General features: G+C 39.4%; 1 protein-coding gene across 1 annotated transcript; it reads left to right on the top strand.

Moving 5' to 3' along the window:
- Window positions 1–597: 597 nt before the first annotated feature.
- On the top strand, window positions 598–6,884 carry MANSC4 (MANSC domain containing 4). The gene is made up of 3 exons (XM_047064874.1): window positions 598–826; window positions 3,346–3,480; window positions 6,083–6,884. The coding sequence occupies exons 1-3, from the start codon at window positions 598–600 to the stop codon at window positions 6,721–6,723; spliced, it is 1,005 nt and encodes a 334-aa protein (XP_046920830.1). The 3' UTR covers window positions 6,724–6,884.
- The last annotated feature ends 4,749 nt before the right edge of the window (window positions 6,885–11,633 follow it).

The raw sequence follows: 11,633 nt of genomic DNA, 5'->3' as shown, positions 1-11,633 counted from the left end.
TGTTTTGTGCACAAACCAGTGCACAAACTGGTTTTCTAGTGAACCTGAATACTAGAATGTAAATTCAAAGGGAAAAAAAATGACTGAAAAGAAATCTGCAGTCACAGGTTCCTTTAAAGCTATACAGAAGTGCCCTTACAAAAACATGTCTTGTTTCTGGTGAAATGGATCCTTCTTTATCTGACGTCAAGTGACTAAATTATTGTTTTCCTGAGAAAGACTCTTGGCTAGGATTTCCATTTGTCTTTATATTTACTTAGTGAGAGGTGTCTGTGACTATTCACTTTCACAAAACGAAGAAAAGCAGAGGAGAGAATCCACGTCTTCAAGAGGCTAAAGGACAGAGTATCGAAATGGCCTGGAAAATGTTCAAAATTAACGTCAGAAAGTCAAATGTTCACCTAGGGCTCAGCCGGGGAGAAACAAAAGAAAAATCAATATGCAGCCAAAGAATGGCTTCATTTTTCTAGAAGGTGACCCTCCAAGAGAGTCCCTCAGCAACAGCCCCCGAGTTCCAGAAACTGTCCAGAAGCCTGATGGTCAGCTTCAGCATCTGTGTGGGACTCAGGCTTCTTGCCCAGTCTTCATACCAGCAAAATGCATGCGGCAGTGGTGGTGACCAGCGTGACACTGCTCCTGAGCGTGGTGCGGGCCTCTCACTCTCTCTGCTCACCCACCATTTTTTACAGAGACTGCTGGATCCGTCGCTTTCCGGGTCTTCTGATTGACCTGGAGGAGTCTCAGAAGCTGGGAGCTCAGTTCCTGAAGTATTACTCTGAAGGCACTGGCCAGAAATGCAGCAGGAGCTGCTGCCTTAGGAAGGATGGTAAGTATTAATGATACGCCTGTGCAAAAATCAGGAGAAAATTATAAAATGAAGACTAAGTAAGGGCCTGTAGGTAGAGGTTCCAGAGAAAAGATGAACAGGACTAGGGGAGATGAGGGAGAGACAGGGGATGGAAGAGTGCAGGAGAGACTCAGACTGTCTGGGTCAGTGCTGGCTCAGCCTACAAATCTGGTAATGACCCAGAATGCCATGGAAACTATAGGCAACAGAGAATCTTCTTTTCCTCACGAAAGGGCTAAATGAAAATATTTCCTTGAGGGTTAACTAACAATATTTCTTAGCCCCAAATATGGCATATTTGATTTCAAAAATATTTATCATTTCCCTTTCAAAGTTCTTTCAGTGATATTGGTATTTCAGGATTTCGAAATGTGCTTGCTGTGTTGACTAAATGTGGGCTGCACTGAATAGGAATTTAGATTGTGATCAATGTTTTGAAAGACATAGGCAGATATATGTCAAATAGCAAAAAGAAAGAAAAACGCATTTTCAAAATCTGATTTTTTTTTTTTTTTTTTTGGTCTGAAATCCAGAATCAGGGTTAAACATCATCCATGTAATACGATCAAGGTTTACAATTAGGAAAACATTTCATTATTGCAGAATTTCAAGTTATAATTGTCTAAAGACTTCTTCCATTTGTTTTTCATTTTCCCAAGATTTTAAAGTTACTTGGAAAGAAACAGCAAAAGCAACACAACACTTGAAAATAATTCTCTTGGTTATTCCACAGTTTCTTTCCATGGTTTGACACCGACTTATTAATTGCCAATGCTTCCTATCCAAGTATGCATGTAAGATTTCTGGGATGCAGACTGAATCTACTAGAAGGGTATAAACCGACCACAGTGTGAGAAGCTGTCCCAGGCTAAGCCCTCAAAAGATAATCAGGCACAGAAGAGAACAACTAATTTATTAAAGGGAAATATTTCTGAGAAGGTTGCCATTTCAGATTTTCACCTTAGAGATGCTTCTGATCCCAAAAGGCTTGAGGGAAGGTAGGCGAGGGGGGATACGTTTCAGCATTTCCCCATGGCATCAGTTTACCTGACTGTCCACCGCAGGGAAACTTTGTCTTCTGGACTTCCAGGGATACTATAAGCACCAGTAGAATTCCATGATTTTAGAGCCTCTGTAGCTTCCAAGTTGTGGTTTTCTTCCTCCAGAAGAAAGGGCACGAACACACGTCTCTGTTTTTCGCCGGGAGCCAGAACTTTAAAAAGCCACAGTCGGGCAATAGCTAACCTGCTCGGAGATGAAACTCTGAGGTGTACACGAAGAGGAATAGAAAACATCTTTCAAAATTATTCTCTACGGCATCAGCTACTTGCTCATCAGAAATTTAGATGTCTAAATTTAAATGTATTTTAGTCCTTCCCCTTGAACTTGACAGCACAGTCTTTGGGGGATGTATTTGTCATCTGTAATGGATTAGCAAGGTATTATTAATTGAATTCTGTCCTATTCTTTTTCCTACTGAAAAATGAAAGAGTGCAGAAACGTGAGCTGTCCTGGAAGCAATGGGGGAGATACAACTGCCCACAGTTAACCTTACACAGAAACAGCAATTCCACCACAGCCTTAGGCATAGTCTGAGGTCTGATAATTGCATGCTACCCCTCTGTAATCTTCTTTTATTAAAAAAGTTGATACCGTTGGCCAATGGATGTTTCCCAGCACATGCTTCCTACTCACTGCAGCAGGAGGGAAATCAGTGTTGCCCTCTCAGGAGGACAGACTGAAGACTGGCACTCCACAAATCCAACTTAAGGTTTTCCAGAAATAGTATGATACATTGTAAGGAGCAAACTTACTTAGTAAAGGGAAGACAGCATGAGTCAGTGATGTACCCCTACTCAGTAGAATTCCAAATCCTAACATCCCTTATGGTCGACTCTCATCCTCTTTAAATGACACTGAATAGGCTTTTCATTGGATGTGATTTGCAACATGGGGTTAGTGCTCCCCTTTAATCAAGGTCAGGGTCGTGTTCACCTGACCTGCTGCCTTTCCACCATCGGGCCTCTCCCAGTAATGCTGTTTTTGCCTTCCCACTACTCCCTCTTTTGTTACAACATTTGTCACTTTATTTTCTTATTTCTTTCTCTAGTGAACTCCAGTACCTTAGCATTCTGAGACGGCAACACATCTAGAAATCTGATATGTATAAATTCCCAGAGGTTTCTGTAGCCAACTGATCTCTTCATGAACATAAAATACTGGGATTGGGAAATGATTCTGGGTGACCCTATGTGGAATGGAATGTGTGAAAGATGAGAGAAAATTAGTGTATAGTTTTTTTTAAAAAGGCATTTTCTGTATTCTTACAAATAGTTACTATAGTTCACAGTGTTCTATGAAATATCTGAATGTAGCCTTGCAATGTATTGCTTGCTGTTAATCCAATGTTCTTGAAAGAAATGTAAGTTACTCAGAGCTCATCAAGCTGGTAGAAACCAAGACCATCTGCAGACACACTTGGCCTGTTTTCCTTTCAGTTTCCTGTAACGTGGCTGTCTTCTACCATGATCCTATTCACGACAATGTCAACTGCCTCCATATTCACTGCCCAACATTGGAGAGCTGTGTATTAGAGCCTGGAACCAGCGCCATTTTATACAACATAACAGAAGGTAGTGATTTATGTATTTTTTTTTTGTATTTTGAAGAATATTGACAATATTCTAGTAGAGACATATAACCTAAAAGCTACTGTTAATAACAATGTGTGAATCCCTGAATTGTTATATCCCAGTGATTTCTATTGGAAAGGTTTTGGGCATCCAGGGAAGAAAACTAGAAGGATATTCCCTTTAGTTTGGCATGTTCAGCAATGATGAGCTCATTTCAGATGATCACAAATCATACATGATTGAAGAAGAGCTTAAGCATTACATTTATTCCAGGGGCCCCTAGCAAGCGACAAAATGGGCATTTCAACTGCAGTGGCTAAGGATCATACTAGGAAATAAAGAAAATTGCTTAATGGCAATTTTGAGGTCCACTGACACCACATACAAGGATTCTACAGAAATGGATGTCAAGGACAGGGAAATGTACTTACTAACATATGTTAGCATACCAATGGTCCCAAGATAACCAGTATATTTTATTTTAGAAAAATACCCATTTAAGTGTCCCTTGCTCATGTATATAATCTCAGGGCACAAATTGGTAAAGATGAAAGGATCGATTTTTGTCATCAAAATACAAAGAAGATCAGTTTTGTCATCAATCTGTACTTAGTGAAAACCTAATGCTTCAGGCTGTGTGCAACATTGCAAAAGATTGCAGCCATATCTCTGCCCTCGAGTTCCTTACAATCTAGCTGATGTGACAAGTCTCACAATTAGTGTAAAAAGTGGAATTGCATTAAAAAACGTGTGATACTTCCCCAAGTACAAGCACCCAAAAGGAGACTAAAGAAAGCTAAATTCAGGGGCAACTTCATGGAAGAGGCCAGGCAGAGGCAAGATAAGGAGTTCAGCATCCCACCATGGAGAAAACAGGTCTAGCTACAAAAGGGGCACATTTGGAGTTGCAATAAAAATATGGGAAAGATAGGGTAGGCAAGGTAATAAAAAAAGGGCTTTGGACAGAGTAGAGTTTTGGTTTGACTTTGACAGCAATAGTGAACCAGCAAAGGTATTTAGTGAGCAAGTGCCATCATGAAAGTGACGAGTCTGGCTGTCTTTAGTCTCAGAAAATTATATGTAGGATGCAAGTTAGAAAATCTAGTCAGGGAGGCATGAGATCTGGAGAAGGCGATCGTAACTGCGACAAAGAGGAGGGATGATTACTAGAACATTGGGAGGGAACTGGATAGGATGTAGTTACTTTTTGGATGAAGGAAAAGAAGAGAGGAGTCAAAAATTGCTCTGCAGTACAAACAGATTCCAGCATGGGTGATGAAGATTCATGATGCCACTGAATGAGACAAAGAACCAGACGAAATGACTTTGGCTCTGGGAATGTTCAGCGATGACATGAGATGTCTTCAGTAGAGCACAGGAGAAATGAGACCAGAGACCAAGAAAGAGGAAATAACTGGTGATGTGGATTTCAGTGCCACCGATGTAGTGGTGACAGTTGATGAAGACGTGTGTGTGTGTGTGTGGTGAGATGAAGAGAAAATTCAAGAGAAGACAAAGGACTGAAGATTGTGGAAAGTACACAGCAAGTTAGGACCAAGAAAAGAACCAGCAAAAGAAAGAAAGAATGAGAGGCGGGCAGCCTGAGGTAAAGTACCAAGAGAGTCTGTGCTCCAGGGAGTCACGGGAGGAGAATTTTAAGGAACAGATGGCCAGCAGTATCGAGGATAAGAGCCTGCCAAAGCAATGAGACTGATCAGGAAATCTAGAAAGTACTGATTACCTCAGAAGCATAATTCTGACAGAATAGTGAGGATGGAACAAGATGACAGAAGGCAAAACCAAAGAAAGGAAACGGATGTTAGTATGTCCAGAGGGAGAGAGACAGAAACTGACTGATAGCAGGGACAACTGGAAAGCTGTTGAGAGGGGCTCCCCCCCCCCCCCCCCCGCTTTACACATGGAGCAATGTTTGTGCATATTTGAAGTCAGAGGGAAAAGAGCTCCTTTACAAGGAGAAAATACTGAAGACAAAGTCAGGACCCTCAGGAACTGAGAAGGGATGAGACTGAGGGCTTTGCTCATGAATTCTGACACAGTTACACTTCTTAGGCCCTATTTTTTAAAACTTTATTTGGAACTTTTTTATGGTTTATTTTATATTTGAGAGGGAGAGCGAGGGAGAGCAGGGGAGGGCCAGAGAGATGGAGACAGAATCCGAAGCAGGCTCCAGGCTCTGAGCTGTCAGCACAGAGCCCAATGCAGGGCTCGAACTCACGAGCACTGAGCCAAAGTCAGATGCTTAACAGACTGAGCCACCCAGGTGCCCCTTAAGATTTTATTTTAAAATGCTCTATATCTCCAATGGCTACTGTTTTTTGCCATTCTTGTACTAACACTGTCTATTGTTACCCAAATGCCCAGGCAGACGCGAAGAATCCTCCATGAGCTAACCAAACTTGTTCATAACAGAAAGTGTCCTAGAAAGTTAAGATAAATTCAGATGTGGCAAGTATGTTTCTGAGGCCTTCCGAAATATGCAATAGTAGAACTTGAACTTAAGCTCAGTTCACCAACTCAGTGGCAAATCCAAGACTTCTCTAAGTCTTCTTACTTATAATAAGACTTCTTATTTGTCTTTCAGGTATAGATCCAGATTTGCTGGTTTTTGAACAGTCACCTCCCGCATATCTAAATACCCGTTCTTCATCTAACACAGGGGACAGACTAAGGATTCTAAAAGCTGCAAATTTAGGTAAACAACAAAGCACCATGATAAACCCAAAGCTACCGTCAGTAGAGGCACCATCATCAAGCACACATCGAGATTTGGTTGTAAACACAAACAAGACCAGGTCTTCCAGGGAATTAACCACAGATTCTCGGGCAAGCTTCATTTCCCTGAATGACTCCATTGCCACAGAGGTAAATATGGTGTCACACAGTACTGATTTCATCAACAATCCAGATAACAAGACCGTTTCTCCTTTCTTTATGCCAGTAGACACAAAACTTTTTCATAGGCCTATTCCATCCAGACTCAACAGTAGCAAACAATTACTGAACAAAACCAAGGGGTACAACAGCAGAAACCACACATCTGAGAATGAAGACATGACACCTGATGGGGCATCTGTGACTCCAAATATGTGGCTGGCTCCAGTGGCCCTCTGTACCTCTGTCATCTTTCTTTGCTGTTGTATAATCATCTTGGCATCTGGATGCTGTAGAAAGCAGAGCCAGTCTAAACCAGGACAGAGAAACGTCAGGATCCAGGCAAATTAAAAAATAATAATAATAATAATAACACTCTGAAGGAGAACTCTTAATAGTAAAAGTTACAGGGAGATTGTAAGCTTTCAAGAGTATCATTTTTATTTTCTGTAAGACAAGGGCAGTTTGGTTAAAAAAAAAACAACAACAATTGCACAGGATGCCCACTCCTACCAATCTCTAAAAAAAGGCCAATGCTTGATAAATTTAACTGCTTTTTTAATTATTTCCATTTTTTGAAGTGTACCTTTTGCCAAAGTTCCAAAATTCTGACCCCTGCAGTTATTCAGCACTGCATGAGAGATATGGTTCTAAGTGCTATGCATGTATTCACTCATTGATTTCTTATAACTTTATGAGTTAGGTATGCTTTTATTAACCATTATAGTATTATTGTCACATTTTACAGATGAGGAAAATGAGAAGAGAGGCTAACTATCCTGCCTAAAGTCACACACCTAGTAAGTAGTGAAGCCAGGACCTAAAAGACAATCTGGTTCAAAAGTTCATGCTTGAAATCACTCTCAGACTAAAAGCCTCCATTTTCCCAAAGTGCGTGGAAAAAAGATACAGAGAGGAGATTACCATATATGTCTACTGTCGGGGTCAAATTTGTGTCATCTATGTTAATAAAATCTTGTAGTGGTTTGAACAGAAGAGCATTATTATTAGTTACTAGCCCATGTGCAAATGCTTCCTATTTTTATATAGGAAGGATTTAGTGTTCAATTGATTAATTCTTTTTAATCCTAATTCATCTTCATTTTCTGAAGCTGACATTCCTTTAAATAACCTTGGTACTGGAATCTTTGAGTTTTGTGTTGATCTCTGTTGAATAAAGCACGGGAGTTTTAGTTTACATCCCTCACTTGTTTCTTATACATTGTTTCCCCAGGTACAAATATTAGCTGTAGATATTTCAGCTCTGTTCAAATTTTACACCTGATTTACCTCCCTAAATCTTACATTCAGACTCCTAAATGCAGACACGTTTAATCCAAGTCTCCACTGATTTTAAACTTTAGGACCTTAATCTCATTCCTGAAATTCTTCCTAAATGTGAGGACAGATATTAAGACAGCCAATAAGCATGAAGAATAGATAAGAGGAAATCCTATTATAGGATTAATAAAATAGTAGTTCTCTCTTCTGTTAAAACAAATTGTCCAGTGGCTTAAGAGGTCGTTCTGTTTCTTTTTCTTGTTGTTGATACTGTGTGTGGTGGTGGTGGGGGGGGGGGGATGTCTATTTCTTTTTTAGTGTAAAAAAAGAAATATACAAAATCTCTACCAGTGGCATATTAGCCACAAAGTCTGAAAAGAAAAAAAAAAACTCTGAAAAAAGTCTGGAAAAAAATTCACCAATTTATCCTTACTCGCTAGTCATGAAATTAAATATCATAACTTTCATCAATTTCATTCCTAATTCATTAGGAAAAAGTCCCATACTGTGTAGGGAGGATATAAAGATTTAAATTATCCTTAAATTATATTTAAATAAATAATTCAAGATGCAGTCTTTAAATCTTATTTGTACATACAATCTTGTAAAAGGTTATTTAGTTTTTTAAAAAATATATACAAGTTGTTTAAAGGTTTCCTGAAAAACTAGGGCTGCTAGAAAAAGTTTTTTCTTCCTAGAGATTTCTCAGAATTGGCTCATTCTCCAAAATTGATAGTTTTATAGAAATGACCATCATTTGAGAAAAAATATTTATCTTTGTAAGAAAACAAACTCACACTCCTCTTCTTCAGCCACTACCTTTGACCATGAGATAAACTGAGTAAATTTAGACCACAGATGTTACCAGCACAGAGTCAGCCAGGAAGCAAAAACTGGCAGGCCTAGAAACCATGTCCTTCCTGGAAGCCAAAGGACCAAAGAGAACATGTGAATAGAATTTAAACCTTTCTTAAGAAACAAAGATTCTCAAGGTCCAGTTAACCACCAAGGCCAAGATTGTTACACTCAATTGCAAAGTAACCATGATACTGAAATCTTTCCAACATTGTAACGAGCCAGACCTCTTTTAAAAAAGTCTGTAATTGTCTAGGATCATGAAATACTTACCAATGTTACGAAGAATGTATGCAAAGAAAGAACTAACACATGCTACAATTAAGAAAACAGATTTGTCCTATTTCTTAGTTGCCTATGTGTTTAAGCAACTTCTAAGTTATGTAACTTTTAAGAGTTTGAAGTCAGCAGTGACTATCAATGTAGCAAATATCCCCTAGACTCTTCATTATAAGGATAAATATGTTCATGTTCATTGTATATATTGGATCAATTAAAGGAACAAAGGTCTGATTAATGACAAACAGTGCTGTTTAATTATTGCTAATATTACAATGACAACAACTAGTTTCCTTTTGAGGCAGCTTTGTGTTAATGTTATAGGTCCAAGATTTCGCCATTAGGCGTCAAGGCTACATTACAGCCTGTGTTCAGGTCAGTTGCCTTTAGATAGCCAAGCTGCAAAGGCTTAGAAGGTACAGTGCTCTACAAGATACCAACTTCTCTACAAGATAAGTTTGGAGGGGGGAGGTCTGTCTTAAAACCACACTCAGGTTTGATAATTCAATAGAATAATTCACAGAACTCAAGGAGAGTTGTTATACTCACGGTTATGGTTACAGGGAAAAGATACGGATTAAAATCAGCCAAGGGAAGCAACACATAGGATGAAGTCCTGGAGGGTTCCAAAGTCACAGCTTCTCTGTGTCCTCTCCCCCTAGAGGCAAGATGGCATTACTTTCCCTGTACCAGTGTGTGACACTATGCCTAGAGAGAGTATTGCCAGCCAGGGAAACCTGCATAAGGTTCAGTGTTCAAATATTTTATAGAGGCGCTGTTACCGTGGGCATGACTGATTACCTGGGTGGTTGATCTCAGTTGCCAAGTGGCCTGATCCCAGGTGACTCAATGCCCCTCGCTCTAAATCCTGTGGTTTCTCTGGCATGGCTAAGACTGTCAGGTGTGGTCAGCCCCACCCTGAAATCCATTGTGACTAGCTCTCACCCAAAACAGAGATACTCCTATGAGGTGTGACCTAGATTACCTTTCAGAAGCTGTAGGCAAAGGCCAGACCTCTTAGGGCCAGGTCAAATTCTTTATTACACATCATTACTTCCTCTCCTTTCATCTGCACCATATTATTACTACAGCACAGATGACCCTCATCTACCACCTTGTTACATGTTCCCAAATGATCATTTCTCCTCCACCTGTTTTCAAAATGTTTCCTTCTTCAATCCTGTTTCTGCATCTGAATTTTCCTAAGCTCTATGGATCTCTAAGAAAGAGAACATTTCAATACATTTAATGTATGCTTTAAACATGATCTAAATGTTGTGTTATCTACCTTGCTTTTCATTTACTATTTCCATACAGTGGATTAGAACATCTCTCTCCTTTTTGCACTCAACATCACATTGTTGTCCTTAATAACCTACAGATTCTTGGCCTTGATAAGAAATTATACCTTCATTTCACAGAAATCTTTTGGGTAATTGTTTTGAAATTCTTTTTGGCTTTATTCTGTTAGGTAAAATAAGTCTTAGACAAATACCAAACCGAGTAATTCCTTTACTTTAACTTGATCACTTACTGACAACTTTGGAAGTGGTAAGAAATAATAGATATACTTAAAAATACTGAATTAAAAAAAATACTGAATTGACAGCCAAATTGAAAGGAATGTTTCTTAGAGCAGTTCTTATTTTGTCATTTACTCCAATTAATTTCAAGGTCCTTACACCTCATCTCTTTTCTGAGCTGTACAAGTTCTCATTGGGGAATCTAGAGAGAGATGGATACCAGTTAATCTCCATTTCTACTTTTCTGCAAGCTAGGGTGTGGAGAAATGAGCCCCAGAAAATAGAAAATTGGATGCTAAGCAGAGACGAATTAACATAAAGTGAGCCTAAAAGAGAGGAATGGAGCAAAATTTTTAGGCTAGAAAACATTTTGAAGGACCTTTCTAATCAGAATTGGCATCTGTGAAAAATGCATTGTGTAGACAGCAGTTACGTTAAAAAAAAAAAAAAAAAAGCACTGCACTATATTCAAGGGACTGCATTCTAGGCCCAGCTTCCCAAATAACCCAAATCATTACGCTGACCCTGACTTATGACTCAACTTATGATTTCTCTACTTTACATACCATGGTGTGAAAGCAACAATGCATCCTGTAGAAACCATTCCTCAAATTTTGAATTTTCAGTTTTGTGATGCTGGGCGGTGGCGGCCACAGTGCCTCTTTAGCCACGTGACCACGAGGGAAACAACTTGACAACCATTCTGTACCCGTACAACTAGTCTGCTTTTCACTTTCAACATATAGTATTCAATAAATTACACTAGACAGTCTGCACTTCAGTATAAAATAGGCTTTGTGTTAGATGACTTTGCCCAACTGCAGGCTAATGTTAAGTGCTCTGAGTTATGATGTTTGGTAGACTGGGTATATTTACATGCATTTTCAACCTGGGGTGCCCGGGTGGCTCAGTTGGTTAAGGAAGGGTCCGACCCTTGGTTTCAGCTCAGGTCTTGATCTCGCAGTTTGTGAGGCTGAGCCCCGTGTGTGGCTCTGCGCTGACAACGTGGAGCCTGCTTAAGAGTCTCTCTCCCTCTCTCTCTGCCCCTCCCCTGCTCATGCTCTGTCTCTCTCAAAATAAAGAAATGTTTTTTAAAAATTAAAAACAATGCATTTTTAACCTCTAATATTTTCGTCTTAAAATGAACTTATTGGGACATAACCCCACTGTAAGTTGAGGAAGATCCGTATTCAAAAGCAACCAATAGGTGCTAATTTGTAGGGAAAGAAATACAGCAGGTGACAAAATAACAATATATGTATATATAGGAATATTAAAGTTGTTATGGTAGAAATAGAATGAAGACACTTCAGAAGCCAGAAG

Source organism: Lynx rufus, unplaced genomic scaffold, assembly GCF_022079265.1.
Source record: "Lynx rufus isolate CCGP_SWC_20201006 ecotype Redwood Valley unplaced genomic scaffold, mLynRuf1.p SCAF_7, whole genome shotgun sequence".
Lineage (NCBI taxonomy): Eukaryota > Metazoa > Chordata > Mammalia > Carnivora > Felidae > Lynx > Lynx rufus.
Note: the sequence above shows the minus strand (reverse complement) of the source record. Positions and strands in the feature narration are given on the sequence as shown.

What these genes read in the sequence shown, in the direction of transcription:
- MANSC4 (XM_047064874.1), top strand. Translation starts at nt 598, where the DNA reads ATGCATGCGGCAGTGGTGGTGACCAGCGTGACACTGCTCCTGAGCGTG. An exon ending in CTGCTGCCTTAGGAAGGATG is followed by an intron (nt 827 to 3,345) that starts GTAAGTATTAAT and finishes TTTTCCTTTCAG; the next exon opens with TTTCCTGTAACGTGGCTGTC. An exon ending in TTTATACAACATAACAGAAG is followed by an intron (nt 3,481 to 6,082) that starts GTAGTGATTTAT and finishes TTTGTCTTTCAG; the next exon opens with GTATAGATCCAGATTTGCTG.